Genomic DNA, 16,723 nt, shown 5'->3' with positions numbered 1-16,723 from the left:
AGGAGGGAAGGGGATGGGAGCGGGGTCCTGCCCCACCAGGCTGGAGGCTTCTGCCACGTTCTGCTGAAATTTACGATCTGAGATCTGTGTGCTGCGGGCTTTTGCCCTTTCACCACTCCGGGAGATTCACAGGGAGCAATTTTCATGTCAGAGGCACCGCAGAGCGCTGCGCGAGCAGCAGTTTGTCACTGTCACAGCACAAAATGCCGCTGGAGTGGGACGCAGCAGCTCTGCCGTGCGGAGGCCACCCCCAGGTTCCCAGGGCTGCTCCTGCCTGGCCAGAGGCAGGGAGGTACGGAAGCCCTCAGCTGTCCCAAGTACCCTGCAGGAGGTTCCCAGCACCCATGAGCGCCAGCAAAAAGCAAAAAGAATTGCAAAACGTGACTATTCAAACCACTGATGTAACCCCAGCTCCTTGGTAGCGCTCCAAAACCATATTTCCCTGGAAGCAGAGCGCTGAGGGTGGTCCCTGCCTGTCAGCTTGGCCAGGAGGACGTTCAGGGACCCCACCGCCGTGGCTGGGAAGGATGGGGACCACGGCCTCTCACGCTCCCCAGGTGCAACTGAATTTCTCAGCCTCAACTACAGTGAATGCAGTTGTGCCTAGAAGGATATAAGGCATAAAATTCCTTTCAGGTAAATGCAGATGCTGGTGGGATGCTCTGCTGTAATGCCTGAAATGCTTCTGCACCCGCCGGTGGGAGCTGCCCAGCCAGATGCTCTTTAACCCTCCAGCGTCACCACCGCTCTGCTTTTTGGTGGCCATTGGTGCCGCTCTGCCTTCTTGTACTGTTTTCCTCTTAGTAAGAGAGGAGTAGGAAGCATTATAACAGGTGTTAGGCCGTGTTTACGTTTTAAAGGCATTTCACAGTTCACATCTGCATTAGGAAAGCCTAAGTGGGGTATCACGGGTTATTGTGGTAAATTTACAGTTAAAGCACAGCGCTCAGTATGAAAGCCTTCTGCTCGGGCTTGGGCTACGACTGCGTTATTCCCAGGCTCCATCTGTGCCTGGTGCCACAGCACGCTGAGTGCCTGCAATTACTTCCAGAAGGAGCTCAGCCTCCTTTGAAAGCGCCCATTTCCTTCTGCCTCGGGCTGCCTGCGGCTTTCATCCAAAGAAAGCTGCTGGTGTGCTTCTGGAGGCGTGTGGCGTGGGGACGCCAGGGTGAGCGGCCCCCATGGGGGCACGGCGGGACCCGACACAGGGCCCAGGGCACCCCAGTGCCCCCGGCTGGGTCGTCCCTGCTGCGGCCCCGTGACAGTGACCGCAGTGGGGTTCCTCGAGCCCCGGTCCATCCGCCGGGTTACGCCACGTGAGGACAGGACCTGGCAGCCAGCGGGCGCGTGGATGTGGTGAGCGTGGCACCACCATCGCTCCGTCGCATTGACCTTAGGTGGTGCTCCAGTGCCTGGGGACTGAAGGGCAGAAAATTGCTTTGGGAAGCCGAGGGAGGGCGATTCCCTCTGAGGTGTTTGCTGGTCCCCTTTCACTGCTCGCAGTGGCCCAGCCCCTGGTGGGGACGGTGAGCTGGGGAGCCCCGGTGGCACTGGTGGGTGGCTGCAGGACGGGGACACGGCTCCGGCCACGCTTTGCCTGCAGCCTGGCCCCGGCCTCTGCGGTTCTCCCAAGTCAGTGCGGTTGCAATAACGAGGTCTGGTGGATCTCACTGATTTTTAGTCCTCCTTTTGTGGGCTGGAAGCGGCTTGTTTGGCCTGTGGTCTCCATTACCCTGAAGAACTGCAATTCCCTTGAAATCCCTGTGAAAGAAGCCCTGAGGCCTCTGAGGAGGGCTCCGCCGGTGGCTCCTGCTTTGGTCCCAGCCTCTCCGGGGCACGGCCGCCTTTGCGAGGAGCGTGGCCGAGCGGTGAGCGCCGGCAGCCTCGGCCTCCTGCTGCCTGTCCCTCGGCCGCGTTTCGCCTTCCAGAAGATGGCACCTCAGTACGTGAGTTGTGCGCGGCGGGGCTGCGGCCTGGGCCGGCTGCGGGGACAGGCATCCGGCCCTCCGCCATCCAGCCCCGTGTCACCCTGAGGCACCGACCAGGGAGACGGCTGTGCTTTGAGCCCTGAGAGCACGGGTTGGTCTCCCTGCGACATCAAGTCACAGCTTTCTGACCGAACGCCCAGGGGATGTGACAGCTCCCCAGACGTTCGGCTTCCCCGCCTGCGGGCCTGGGCTGCCACCGTGCCATCCAGTTAGACTTGGGAAGTCACAAAATAATTCAGTAACATCCTCACGCGGTTTTCATCTTTAAATTGAAGAGCACTGAGCGTGAAGAGAAGGGGGAAACTGATGGTCCTCAGCCCACAGCGATGCTGAGCAGCCTGGTGTGCCCTGGGAGACTTCGCCCCAGTCCCATCCCTGTCCCCAGCCCTGTCCCCAGCCCTGTCCCTGTCCCCGTTCCCACTGTCAGGACACAGGCAGGAGCTCAGCAGGGCCGTGCTGCCAGCCCGAAGTCTGCGCAGCAGCGCGGGGAAGCTCTCTGGGAGCACAGCACCTCTCCACAGCACCAGGCCCAACACAAGCCGCTTGGAGAGCTGCATGTAGCTCGGGTGGCGGGGGGGGGGGAGATAAGCCCCGCTTTCCTTCCGAAGCCAGCTGGCCCAGATCGACCGCAAAAAAAAAATATATATAAAAAAAAAAACAGCCTTCCGTACAGCAGCATCCTCTCGAGCGGGGCCGGTGGCTGTCGAAAGCGGGCGGGGGGAGGAAGGAAGCAGGGGGCCGGGCGCTGGCGGGGAGCTGAGCGCAGGGTTTGGCTGGCTCTCGGCAGCGTGTGGGCAGAGCGAGGGGACGCTGCGTCTGCGGAGCTGACTCACGGCTGCGCGGGGACGACGATGATGATGCCACGGTTGCGCGGGGAGGATGATGATGATGATGATGCTCGCGGTGCCGCCGAGCAGTGCCTGCCCCTTCCCCCCCCCCCCCCCCCCGGGGAAGATGCTGAAAGTGGGGAGATGGCAGCTGGGGGAGCAGAAAGGCACGGGGCTTCCTCTCGGTTAGGAAGGGGAGGCCACGTTTCCTGCCTTGATAATTTGGGGCCATAAATGCACATGCTGGAGCTGGGGCACGGCATGCCCCTGGGCGGCTGAGCCGCACCGAGCTGCCGCGGGGAGTTTGGGCCAGGCATCAGGAGCAGAGCCAGGCATGAGGCCACCTAGGTGCTGGCCTCGGAGGTGCTGCACTCCGGGGTTTTCCTCTAGCTTTAAATCTGACGGCGTCGCAGAACGAAAATCAAATCCCCCCCCATGGAAGAGGCGAGCCTGGCAAGCCCATCGCTCAGGTCAGGTTCAAGAGGATCCCAAGAGGGACCGAATGCACCCGCCACAAACCCGCGGGAGGCTCGGGGGGAGCCGGGCAGTGCCAGCCCCCAGCGCGGGTGCCCCAGGTGCGGGGTTTCGGGTCCCCCCCCGCCAGTTTCGCTCTGACTGTCGGCTTCGGATGAGTCAAAAGCTCAGAGCGAAACCGAGACGAAGGCGCTGCCTGCGGCACTCGGGCGGGAGGGGAGCGCCCGGGGGCAGCGGGGGGACAGCCCTGCTGCTGGCGCTGTGCCCCCAGGGACACCCGTCCTGGCTCCCCGTGTCCCCTGGGGGTGGCACGGAGGCACGAAGCGGAGGGAAGGCTTTGCCACAACCCGGTGGGAGCAGGCAGGAGGCCGAGGTTTGGGTTATATCGGCCGAGTCCTGAGCCCGTTGACACGGGGAATGCCACGCGTGGTCACGCCGGAGCTGCGGTAACGATGCCTCATAGAAAACCACCCTCGGCCTCCGAGGACAGCGGCTTTCGGTTCAGAGCGAGCTCCGGCTCATGAGGAAATGAGAGCACAAGGTGCAAGGGCACGGCATGCAAATATTTCCCACATCTCTCACTTCTGGGGCAGATTTCAGAAGAATCCTCTTGGGCACATTGCAAAACCTCCTCGCGAGGGCCCAGACCCGCGCTCCCTGAGCTGCCAGTCCCAGGAGGATCAGGACAGAGGACGTCTGGGGAGGACCCAGCATCCCCAGGGCAGATGGCAGCCTTTACATCCCTGCTCTGCCCTGCACTGGGTCTGGAGAGTGGAAAACCCTCAGGGATGAGCACTCAGAGCCGCCAGCGGGATCCTCCTGGATCAGAGATGTTCCCATAGCCGCAGGCCTTCTCCTGGCTCTTCCTGGCTGCTCAGTGATCAGCGAATTCCTCGCCTGTTCATCCCAGCTTTACGGCCCCTCAGATCCACGCAGGACCCAGCTGGCAAACCTCCCTCCCCGTGCACCGCTTCTCTCAGATCCGAGGGGGCCCTTTCGTCGATACACACGCAAACCGAAAACGCTTAATGAATTCACAAACGCAGAATGAATTCACTGCCGCCAGCCCCGGGTGTGCCATGGTGCCGTACTCCAGCAGACAGAAAACCCCAGCTTCAGCTCTGGAAATCAGCCGACACCTGATTTGTGAGGCTCCAGGCAGGGCGCAGGGGTTTGCGTTCCTCCAAGGGCCCGGCCGTGCCCGCTGGAGCATCCCCTGGGCCAGGGCCACTGAAGGACACCCGACATGCCCCCGTTGGGAAGCAGAGCGTTACGCTGAGGTCTGGGTTTCATTCAGGAAATAAGCCAGCTCTTACACAGCCCATAAAAGTAGCAGGGCCCAAAATAACTCCGTGCAGTATGAGCCGTCCCCTCCTGGAGGGAGTTTGGGATCAAAATCACCCAGAGCCGACCTTTTTTTTTTTCTTCCCTCCTTGTGACTGCTGTACTCATCACATGGGAAATGACCCGTTATCTTTTTTTTCCCCGTGTAAAACAATCCCGAACACTCAGGGCATATTTGCCTGGTGCGAATCCCGTACGCATGTTGACATTTTTCATCCTTCTGTTATTACAGATGCTGCAAAGGCAATAACCCTGAAATGTCACAGCTGCAGATTTGTATCACCCAGCTGAGACGGTGTGCTTAAAGAAGGAATCGCTCAACATCTAAATATTAGGTAAAAGACGACAAAATCTGCAGGCAGGGGAGCAATACGGTGTACAGTGTCTGTGCATTTTGCATCCCTGCTCAATTTGAGAAACTTTGAGGGGCCTGAGACAGACAAACTGATCTAACTTCACGGCAGGGTTTCGGAAAGTATGCGGAGCTCCGCCTGATCCGCCTGGGCGAGGAAATCGTCCCTCCGGAGTTCAAACCTGGGCAAATACCAAATGCTCCAAAGAGACTTTCAGTTTAGCCGAACCCACTCATCGATGCTGATGATAATCCCTTTCAGCCCTTCAGCTCTGTCCTTCCCGAGCTGAGGGTGTCTCCCCCAGGTAATTAATTGCACCTCGTTACTGCCTGCTTGCGGCCGGCCGCTCCTGAGGAGGCAGTCCTGTGGCTGCAGACGTGGCCGGGAGGTGGAACACAGGAGATGAGGTGGTCTGCTGAGGCTTCAGGCTGATAAGAGATGCAGAAGCCCTCGCCTGACTCCAGCTACCTTTTGGAGCCTGGAATTACGCAGCCCACGGGAAATGCCGGAGCAAGCTGGGCGCTGACGCTCCGAGGCCTGCTGGGGAAGGGAATTTCTTCTTACTCTTGGCCCCAGCAGGGCATTTCCCACCTGGGAATCCCAGCTGGAGATCCTGGCAGGGCAGCACAGCAGGCTCACCGGGTCTCAGAGCCCAGACCTTGCTTTCCAGACTCAGAAAGCAGCAGTGAGCTGGGGGAGGCAGTGACACTTCCCCTCGCACTGGGTCCACTTCGTCCTCTCTGGATGATTTCTGATGTTCTGCTGCTGGGGATGGGCAATATCACACGCACAGGCCGGCAGGTGGGATGCCGTGCCGCGTTTGCTGCCAGTCTGGGGGAGGCACGGCCACTTGCGGCACCCCCTCCGCTCCCAGAGCTTGCCTATTTTTAGTGCTTCTTCCTGCTGGTGGATTTATACGAGCGAGCCTTACAGCTGCAGGGCCCTGGGGAGACACCTGCAAGCTTCGGGTCGGAGAAGTGACCAAAGCCCTCCTGGCTCAGCACTCGTCCCCCTCGCACCCAGCCACGTCCCTCCGTGTCCCCGCAGCCTGCGACGGGTACCCGCTGCTGCCGGAGAGGAGCAGGCCCCCCGGGCTGCTACCAGGCTTGAGCTGTCTCTGGGAGTGTTTGGCACATGGCCCAGCATCCTTCCTGCTCTGCTTTATCCCCCAAACTCCGTCATCTCGAAGCTGGAGCCACAGAATTTGCTGACGTCCCTCTTTTAGAAGTGCTTTATTGATCCTGCTCGCTTATTAAGGGCAGGAATTCATCCCCCGCCTGCTCATCCCTCGGCGCAGCACGAGTGTTATTTGTGGTATCCCCTCCGACAAACACCTATTTTTAGCAGAGCATTCCTGGAAGGGCTGCGGGCACCTTGCTTTCTGCCCGGCTGGCAGGCGGCCCGGGGCTGCTCCTGCCTGCAGCCGGGGGATGCTCGGAGGGGCCAGGTCTGCGGGGACCTGCCCTGGTGGCACTGCCATCCCTGCAGGCACAGCAACCCCCCTGCGAATCACGTTCCTGGGGGTTACCGCTCCAGATTTCACTTTTTGACCTGCCTGCCTCCCAGGAAAAAACTCCACTTTATTGACCAAACGATTTCAAACTCATTGCAGAGCTGCGGATGCCCGAGCTGCACCGGCAATATTTTAACCTCTGCGTTTTCTCCTGGAGCTCAGGCTCAGCATTATGAAGTACCACTTGAAATATAAGCCCGCACAGCCAATTATTCTGATCTTTTATTGCATCCGAACACACAGCAGCGACTCCTGTACAGGACCACCTCATCTGGTGCTCAGCGGAGCCGCTGTGCTGGGCCAGATGTCCCGGCGCTCGCAGGGCACGGCAGCACTGGCTGTCCCCTGGGACACATCCTGAGGGCAGCCACAGCTCCTGAGCCCCGTTCTGGGGTCCTTTGGCTTCCTCTGAATCCCCCGTGCCTTGGTTGCCATTCGCTTTGCACCCCGTGTGGCTGAGGTCCGGGAGCAGCCCCTCCTGGGAGCCCCTGCTCCCTCCCGCAGGGCGACGGGCGCAGCGAAGCCGTTCTTAAGCCGACCCCATCCTGGAGATTTTGGGCTTTTGCCTTGCAGGAACAGGGAACAAGTCTGGGGAGCAGAACTCACGATGGTCAAGAAGTCAGCCACCTCTGGGAGCTGCCGCAGCAGCGCGGAGCGCCTCTGAAACAGCAAATTCAGCCAGGGTCGTCCTTGGCTGCGATGGGATTTTTCCCTTGTTTTGTGGGTTAGTCATAGGTTTGTTTATTTTTTTAGAGGTTTTTTTTTTTTATTATTATTCATCTGTTGCAATCACAGCAGCCACATAATTTCACAGCCCTACATGGAAATCCAAGACCAAGAAACTATTTTTAGAGCACAAAATGCCTCCCCTAAATGTATTAACTTTGGAAGAGTAAATATTAAATACGCTCCTGTCACATTTGAGGCGTTTATGCTGAAGTACAGCACCAGCGGTTTTAATGGTTAGGGAAAATTATGTTATGCCACTAGCACTTAATCAAACACAATAAAAAGAGATCCTGCTGCAATTCTTTCAGGATAAGTCGAGGGGAAATTAATTCACTTTCCCATCCATTGCCGCTGATTTACTGACACCGGGGCATGTTTGCCCCATTAGTATTTATTGCGGCACTGGCAATCTTTAGGCAAAACGTATGGGGGGGGTGGCCTCACATTTATTTTGTGGTTAAACCGAGGTGTTTCTTGGCCTGCTCCCCGCTGGTCGCAGCACCCAGCCCTGGCTGGGGTGAGGGTGCTGCAGCGGTGCTGGGACGCAGCAGGGGAAGGCGCCGTGCCGCGGGGCGCACGCGTGGGGGTGTTCACGGTGAAAGCAGGGCTTGGGGCGACATCCCAGGGGGAGCACTGCTAAGGCCGGGCAGCGGAAGGACGGAGCCCCTGCCCCGCTGGGTGCCTGTGGTGGTGGCGGTGCCCTTGGGCTGGGGGTTTGTCCAAGGGAGGCGAAGGAGGGAATGAATGAATGCAGGTGACGGAGACTGGCCAACGCCTGTCGTGGTTTTATGGCCCTTAAAGCTCCATGAGTCACGTTCTTGAAGGAGACTCTGATGGAAAAAAAAAATAAAATTGAAAACTGTGGAGTCATAAGCACCGTCGTATGTGCCTGGGGGTTTTGGTGGGGGCCCAGGGCTTGGTGGCAACCTCCCTTGGCATCTGGCAGGTCCACAGCATCCCCCAGCACCACCGCTCCAGCTCCAAACCCTCCTGGTGATGAAGGGGACAGGGACACTGGTCCCCGGGGAGAGAAACGGAGCTGAGTTGTCCCGATACGGTTCCAGCAATCCGCCACTCAGCGCCTGCAGCACCCGTGCCGAGGCCCTGAGGATGCTGCGCCACCGCTGGCACCGTCGGACGGCTCTCGAAGAGCGGGGCCGTTGCGCACAGCCGAGCAGCGGGCTGGCCCTCGCCTCGCTTTATGAAATCGAGCTCTTTAATATCTCCTTGTGCAGAGTAGGAGAAAACTTATTAAAGAAGAAGGATCCGGAATGGGAGCGGGGAGCAGGGTTCACGCTGGTGCCTCGGGCGTGCGTCGCGGGCACCGCGGCCGGCCGGCAGCTGGAGCTGGTAACTGGGAGCCTGGGGCAGCGCGAGCAAAGCAATCAAACCCTGCCTTTGCAATAAAGCGATCTCTCGCAATAAAGCGATCTCTCGCCTTTTCATTTAGGAGCGAAACGCAAGGACTCGGTAGTTGAAAGGCAGATTTCTTTTCCTTCTCCCCACACCCACCAGAAGACCCACCGTAGATTTAACGTTTCAGCGCCTTCCCCACGCGCCGCGATAGCTTTGATTAACTGTTTCGGCAATAAACTGACCACAGGGCATCCGTTAAGCTGGCCTCCTTTTCCTCAGCAGCCTGGGTGCTCCGTTTCACGGACAATAACGGGCAGGACAGGGGCGGCAGCACGGAGCCAGCACTCTCAGCCCCCGCTGGATTTGCCCCGCTTGGTCGCGCTCGCTACAGACCACGCCGAGACGCACGCACACATAAAACACTGCTTTATTGACTGCATTTGCCAACACATTGAGGAATGCAAAGGTTTTTTGTTTTGTTTTTGTCCTTTTTTTGTTTTGTTTTGTGTTTTTTTTTTTCTCTTTCATAAGCAATGGGCCATGGTCCCAATGTGTATTAAAGCATACACTGTATCTAAACAGGATGAAAATAATGGCAGACAGAGCTAGTCCAAGGCAACACAAATAGCATGCATAATACAGTCTCACACAGAACAAGTTTGATAACATTATATTGCTTTAAGGATTAACTAACATGGAAAATGTACAAAAAGGAGAAATAGGTTTTTGCATTAATGAAAAATACATTTTTTCTCTACAAAGGAATTTCTAATACAAGAAAATAAATATTGCAACATAAGCCAAAAATAATTTAAAATTGCTCTTTTCAATATATTTTCAATATTTCTCTTTTATATTAACAAATGGCACATCACGTTCTTTGAAACAAAGAAAACAGAAGGGTTTCTCCTCCTGCGACATTCATATCGTTTCCTGTAACTGATGTGGAGTGGGTCTGGTCTGTGTGGAATGGAGCAAACCGCGGGCGTCTCCCTAAGGAACAACCAACGCTCGCCTGCCCGCGCTGGGGGCGCTCCCTGGGGCGGCAGGCGGCGAAAACCATGGAAGAGGCGCAAAAACCGAAGGGCCGTGGGGAAAGTCGGTGCGCGAGACGGGGACCGTCCTCGGCACAGCCCCCGGGGCGCTGGGTTCGGGTCGGTGACACTCTCTGCGGCGGGGCACGTGGCGCCGATGCTTTTAGCATCGCCCTCGGAGCTGCCTCTCCAAGGGGACGGGTGCTCTTACAGTGCAAATGTCGATTCCTGCAGTTTATACATCTTAAAAGACAACATTTCTCTTAACAAAATAAACCATTATATTTTTTTCTATTCATTTCAAAATACATTTACAGTATCATCAAAAATATCATCCTTGTGCATCGTCTCCACCGAACGCCCAGCCCTGCGGCCCCCCCCGTCCCCCAGCCCCTCACCACGGCCCCTCTCCTGCCCCGGGTTTCTCCTGCCGAGCTCGCCCCGCTCAGCTTTCCCCCCCCGACCCGCTGGCAGACCATGCCGCCTGCCCTTTTGGGAGCATTTCGCGCAAACCGCTTTGTTTTGGGGCACTGGGGCGGGCGCGGAGCCCCGGCGGTGCCAGCTTGGTTGTTCTTTAGGGTCTCGCCCTTTTTGCTTTCCTGTACTGAGAAGACAAGTAGTGCGGAAGCCGATGGGTGAAGCTGTGTACAGTGAAAGTTGTGGATTGCTTTTTTTTTTTTTAACCATAACTGAGTGAAGCACACGGAAGCAAGATTCATTAAAAGGCAGCATATTGATTATTGTTATGACTCTTATACTAGGATACTGTAGCTAAAGCTAGCAAGCCTGATAAGATAAACTAAGTCCTATTTACTGTATTTAACATTATCTGAACATACTGAGCCGTAATTAATGAGCAGATTTTCACTTCCAACCTCAATGGATTACGCTAATTTATAACAAAGGTGGTTCCTGTTCCGCTGATTTATTATTTTTTATTTTTTTTCCTGCTAATAACTCGTGTGACGCTGTTCCCACGAGGAAGATGCTCTCCCAGGCACGTCCAGTCTCAGTTCCTCGAGTGCTGGGGTTACCCAGGGCTGGGTGCGGGCGCTCGGCACCCGCTGCGGTCCCCCCGCCCGGGATTAGCTAGGCTGTACTTGGTTTACTTTGCTGCAATTTTACCGATAATAAGGACTTTTGAAGGCTGATAAAAGATGATCTACTCTAAAACACCAGGACAGTCGATTAGAGGAGTCTCAGAGTTTCAAAAGCAAGCTCACAGTGAAATGAGCAAAAAGCACTGGAAATCAAAACGGCAGGATGCGGTCTCAGGAGCAGCAGCATCCCTTCGAGCAAGCTTGGAACCTAATGCCGCAGCAGTGTGTTATGAGTGTGTCTTCAGTCCTTTGTTGCTAAATAACTTCCAATTTTCCATAGTGACAAGTTTCCGGTTTCTGGCTGTGCTGCTTGACTGTCAAAGTATTCTTTGGCATCCACAAAATTATTTGACTGATCTGTTTGACAATTGTAAGGTTTCCTGTTTAAAGTGATGGGTTTAACCAGTTGCAGAAGTGTCCCAGGTTTGTGGTTTGTTTTTTTTTTTTTAGTTTTTTTTTAAACATTTTTTATTTTTAAAAAACAACAACAACAAAAGTTTCAGTGAATTCCTTTTTTTTTGTTCCCTGAGCTCACACTGGGGTCACTCCAATAAAACACGTAGCACGACTTAACTGTGACCTTTGAAGCCAAAACCGAAGTAATGGTGCAATTAAGTGCAAACATGGAAATTCGCCTGACTTATAGGTAACATGGGCTTTTAAACAACATTTAAGGCTTATTGGGGACATTTTTATGCATTAAATTATTGTAATATTTATAATGTCAGCTTCTGTGAATCACCCTCCCACAAGGAGTCAACAGCTTGTAACCAGGATTTAAGGAATTAAAAAAAAAAAGGGATGGGGAGGAATAAATTCACCATTTCCATTGTAGCGTTTCGTAGGAAAACCAAACGGTCAAGGCAAACACTCTCGCTCCCTCTCGCTGATGGTACATTTAGCCTCGGGGCCGAACGCTTTGCTGAGCGCAGGGGGGCTCGGGTGTGCAGCCCCAGCAGGGTGGGACCACGTCAGCCCTCGGAGATCAGCGCCGGCAGAAAAACTTCACCCGACCTCGCGGGGCTGCGGCACTCCCGGCTCCCCCTGGTATTTTTAAAGGATTTTATTATTATTTTTTTCTCCTCCGTCCTTCCCCACACCTCCGTTTCGGCTTGCTAAGCGCTAATCAATTAATTAACCTGAGTGAATCACTTCAGTTTTTCCAATGACCTCAGCGTGGCCGAGCAAGCCCCGGGATTTACGGCTGCTCCGAGGGGCCGGAGGCGCGGGGCTGGGGAGAGGCGGGCACCTCCTGCCAGCCCCCTCCAGGGACAAATCCTGCTCCGCGGCCCCCTGGACGGCTTCAGAGCAGAGGGGAAAAAACAATGACCGAGGTTTCTCTAAAAACAGAAACGTAACGTCGCTCTCGCCCACCCCGAGCGCTTTCCTCCAACAAGCTTTTTGTGCTTTTGTCGTTATTTATTTTAGCATCACTTGCTTTACTCCCTCGTCGGTGCGCGCGCGCAGGGGTATTTCCTTCCCCGCTCAGCTCCGCGCGCGCAGGCGGCCGCTCTCGGACCCTGCCCTCGCCCCCTGATCCGGCCCAAGGGGAGATCTCTCTGCCCCTCTGGAATAATGCCCGATGCGCGCTCACCCCTGCAGAGACCGGGGCCGCCGCAGCCCCCGGTGCCGCCGGACCCCTGCCCGCGCGCTGGCGTCCCCCGGGAGCGGGGCGCGCCGGGAAGGGACAACTACTGTCACGGCAATCTACGTTGGTGAAGCTGAAGCTGTATCTCAGGCATAAAGAGAAGAGAAAGACAACGGTGCCGAATTTCCAACTATATATACATATTAAAAATCCCCCTTTCGCTGCGATACCAGGCAGAAATCGGACATGGCAGTTGTGACTGGGTTGAGCCGGGCGGCCGGGCGGCGTTAGGACGCCAGGATGCTCATTCGCACGATCTCCTCGCTGCCCGCCTCCAGCTGGCCCCGCTGCGCCCTGCCGCCCCGCGGCTCCCCGTCCGAGTCGCTCATCTCGGCGTCGGAGAAGTAGCCGTCCGTCTCGGCCTCGAAACGGCGCAGGGGGGGCCCGCCGGCACCGTCGGGCTTGGGGGGCTGCGACCGCCGAGTCCCTCGGCTCTCCTTTGGTAATTTGAACCGCACGACGGTTTTCGGGCTACCTACGGGGTCAGGCACTTGAGCCGCAGGGCTGGGCTCGGGCTGAGCGCAATTCGCCGCCGCCTCCTCCTTGCTGACGCAGCCTCTCGCGCCCGACGGGACCTGCGGGTCATTCGTTTTGGGGACAGACCCCTTCTTCGCCGCCTTTTTTGTCTCGCCCGATCCTCTGCGGTCCGTGGGCAGCTTCGCCGCCCCTTTCTCTGACTTGCCAGGTCTCGAGTCGTGGGCGAAGGGCTTGGCGGCGTCATCCGACAGGTCGCTGGCGTGGTTAGTCCACCTCTCCGAGCCCTCTTGCTGGCTCCTGAAGACAGCATTCAGGCTGCTCTTGGGCAGCTTTTTCTTAGTGTTCGTTCTCGTTTTGCTTTTCACCTTCTTTGCAGCCTCGCTCTGCTTGAAGGGGGACCTCAGGGAGTGGTCCATCATGAAGCTGAGCAAGGTCTCCTCGTCCTGCAGGAGCTCCTCGGAGAGGCCGGGGGTGCTGTCCTCGTGGTGGGCGTTGTTCAGGGACCACTCGCTCATGGCCATGTTCTCGGCAGTGATCTGCACCGACTGCGCCAGCCAGCTGTTGAAGAAGGTCCCGTCGATGGGGAAGGAAGTTGACAGGCCTGGGAAAACAAAAGTGGAGAACTGGCTGAGAAACCTCAAAGAGCCGCTCTTCCCTTGGACCGTGCAACCGGAGACGTACAGACCTCAGCCAAACTCCCTGGCACTGGAGAAACTCAAAACGCCAAGCGTGAAGTGCCATGTGGGGAACCAGGAGGGGGGTTGCTCCAGCACTAACGGTGAATTTGAGACTCACTGGGGTCACACCACACACAACCACATACCCTGGGGTCACACCGCATACCCTGTGATGCTCGCTGCTGCGCTCCGCGGATCTGAGCAGAGAATCTTTCTGCAGAGAACCCCTGCCCAGACCACCCCAGCGCGGTGGGACCGCACGCCGACGTGCAGAAGCAGCAGGACAGACAGACACCAGTCAGTGTCCCCTCCTGAGAAGCCAGCAGAGGGTCCTGCACAGGGACAGGTCCCATCAGACACCCATCCTGCTGCCCAACCACCTGCAGCGCACTGCGCCAACCCAGCTCTCCCACGGGCTCCTAGGAGTTCAGTGCATCCTAGCCCAGCAAGGCTTGTGCCTAGATGCGGGTCCCAAATAACTGAGGGAAGAGCCAAGGGCCAGCAGATGCACGCCAACAGCCCCAAAAAAGTGCTGTCTGCACCACGGGTGCCCCCTGGCACGGTGGGCGGTGGGACTGGAGGTCCGGCAGCTGGGCACCAGCTGAGGCTGTGTGCGAAGGCGGTGCGGAGGGAAGGCAGCTCTGAGATCCCTCTCCGAACACCTGAAAGGTGTGAGAGCTGAAGAGGCGGAGCAAGGATGACAGGCTGCCATGGAGAAAGCTGAAAAACGTCCTAGCCATTTTGTCTGAGAGCAACAACGAGCATTGTGGGCTGCAATGTGCCAAATAAGCAGACCGAGGAGCAGTGCCAAAGGCACGGACCCGCGTGAGCACGACCGGTTTGGTCCCCGTGACAGGGACCCAGCACGAGAGCTGGCTTTAAGGAGGGAGGAAGAACGCGACCGGATTTTGGTGCAAGGTGAGCACCGGCCCAGCAGCAGCATAGGACCGAGCAGCAGCACGGTGACCGACGGCAGGCATTTGCCGTTCAGTGGCAGCTTTGCATCGCCTCCCCTTCCAGCACCCATGCAGTACGCGGCCTGGTGCCGTCACTCCGCACGGGTGAGCGAGCCCCGCGGGCTAACCGCCTGTGTGAAGCTGCTGGAAGCCCAGCCTGAGTGCAGGGCAGCGACACCCAGGAGTAGGGGTGAGCTCAGGGCACTGGCAAGGGCACCCCAAGCTCATCTTCCCCCTTCAGCGCAGCCCGAAGAGATTCTTCAAGCTCTTTGTAAAATCCAGGACATGACAAGACCCCAGCGAGCCTTGCAAGACCTCGCTCCTCTTCTCCACTGCCTGGTTTAACAGGCTGATGGAAGGGCAGTTTCTCTCGGAGACCCCAGAGCCCCCGTGATTTGACAAAATTTGTCCCCCAAAATTTCCCCCCTCCTCTGCTGGTAAGGTTGCAGCTGAAGGGGAAGAGCCGGAGGCAGCAGAAGCACCCGCTGGAGCACGCAGGAGCGGAGCAGGGCAGCAGGGCCAGGCCACATCTCCTCACCCCTCAAAGAAACGTACGAACTCCTCACCACGCAGCCACCTTCTGGGCTGACCCAGACACGTCCAGCGGGACTGACCGTGCTGGAGGTGCACACAAGCATCACGCACGGCCCCGCGCCTGATTCACTGTCAGCGCTGGGAAGGCGGCACCGAGACGCGCGGGATTCGCCCTGCTCCGAAGTGGGTAAGTCTGATTTTATCACTAGCAAGCGCAACCACGGCTTTTCTTGCACGTTCTCCCAATCCGGGTGCACCCCCGAGGCTGTTTTACACCCCTGCCCCTTCAGGCGTGTTTTACAGCCCTGCCGCAGGCCGGGGCAGGGGCAGGGGCTGCTGCGCGCCGCGCTCCTCAACGCCGCTCAAGGGCAGCCCAGCGCCCATAAAATCAGACTTACCCAGTTGTCCCAACACAGTTTCGTTGACTGATTTCCTTTTCTCTTTCTTCTCAGGACTATTTTTTCTACCATCTCTTCCTTTCCTTCTCGGGTCACTTTTCTTACCCTTTGTCTTCTTCCCAGTTTGTTCTGGCATTTTTTAGAAAAAAAGGAAAACGCCGTGTGAGATGAGGCACCAGGGACCCTGCGGCGAGCAAGCTCCCCGCGGCACACCCCTGCAGGGATGAAGGCTGGGCTGTGTTTTGGCCAAATGCAGGTTAAAAATCTTTACAGGTTAAGAAAATGTGAATCCTGCAGCCTATAAAAAAAAAAAAAAAAGAGGCTTGGGCTGTGGATGTGCGCTTGGCACGGCCAGGGGAGCAGGGCCACTGGAGGCAGAGGACTCGCTGGAAACCACACACGCACCGAAACTCCCTCCTGGACCAAATAACCCCAAACCCTGCTCAGAAACCTTCCAGGAGACGAGGAATAACCCCAAACCCTGCTCAGAGATCCTCCAGGAGGCCAGGGGCCCTCCAAACCTGTCTGAGTGTCACGGGGAGCACCTATGTGCGCTCCAGCCTGCTGCGGGAGGGATCGAGCCGCAAGGAGCTGGGTGGCAGCAATGGCACCGGCAGCATTTTAAAGCAGATCTTTCTGTGATTTTACCTTTCACACTCGTACCATACAATAACCAAAGATATAAAATTTGAGCGGTGTATTGAACATAACTAAACGGAGTAGGAAAGATGAGCGCTGCTGCCCACGGAAAGCCAGGAATGTAACTCTCAGCTATGCAGACGTTCAGCTGAAGATCAATATTTCCGAAATGGCTTTGAATTTCTACCGGATTTATTCCTCCTGGGTAAACAGGACAAATACATACCCTATAAAAGTACAACCTGTATTGCCAAGCGAAATACTCCAAAGGTTTTTACTTACTCTGTTAGGCCATTCTCCCACACCAGTCCAGCTATTAATTTCTGGAGAGGAAAGGACGTTGCCCTCAAAGCAGAATTTGGGCAGCTGGTGGGACTGGCGCTGAGACACGCAGGCTTTCACAGCTCGGCCAACAGCTTGAGCCTGCACAAGCTGTGCAACTACCGAGCAATGATTTTACGAATTTGGTGCTGTTCCTGATGGAAAAAAGAACACGCAGGGCGAGCAGGGGAGGGCACCTGCACTGCACCTGCCTGCGCTGGGTGCTCGGAGATCTGCAGCCCAGGAGCCCCGCAGGAACAAAGGGCTCACCAGCAGAAGGAAAAGCAAAAGCAAAACTGGTATTTGCTACTTTCCTGCCAAGTAACAGGAGAAACGCAGGCAAATTTTTCACTTC

General features: G+C 56.6%; 1 protein-coding gene across 4 annotated transcripts in view; it reads right to left on the bottom strand.

Annotated features, from left to right (window-relative positions):
* Positions 1-8,993: 8,993 nt before the first annotated feature.
* The window catches only part of JADE2 (jade family PHD finger 2), a gene marked incomplete at its 5' end in the record, with an annotated part of 68,330 nt that continues 60,600 nt past the window's right edge, over positions 8,994-16,723 (bottom strand). For 3 of the 4 annotated variants that reach the window (XM_083798915.1, XM_083798916.1, XM_083798914.1), the window contains 2 exons: positions 8,994-13,444; positions 15,409-15,537. In XM_083798915.1, coding sequence (XP_083655041.1) covers positions 12,594-13,444; positions 15,409-15,537 — 980 coding nt within the window. In that variant the 3' untranslated portion in view covers positions 8,994-12,593. The remainder of the gene's footprint in view (positions 13,445-15,408; positions 15,538-16,723) is intronic. The other variant, XM_083798917.1, reaches the window with a different exon arrangement.

Source organism: Anser anser (genome assembly GCF_964211835.1).
Source record: "Anser anser genome assembly, chromosome: 14".
In the NCBI taxonomy this organism is placed as follows: Eukaryota; Metazoa; Chordata; class Aves; order Anseriformes; family Anatidae; genus Anser; species Anser anser.
Note: the sequence above shows the minus strand (reverse complement) of the source record. Positions and strands in the feature narration are given on the sequence as shown.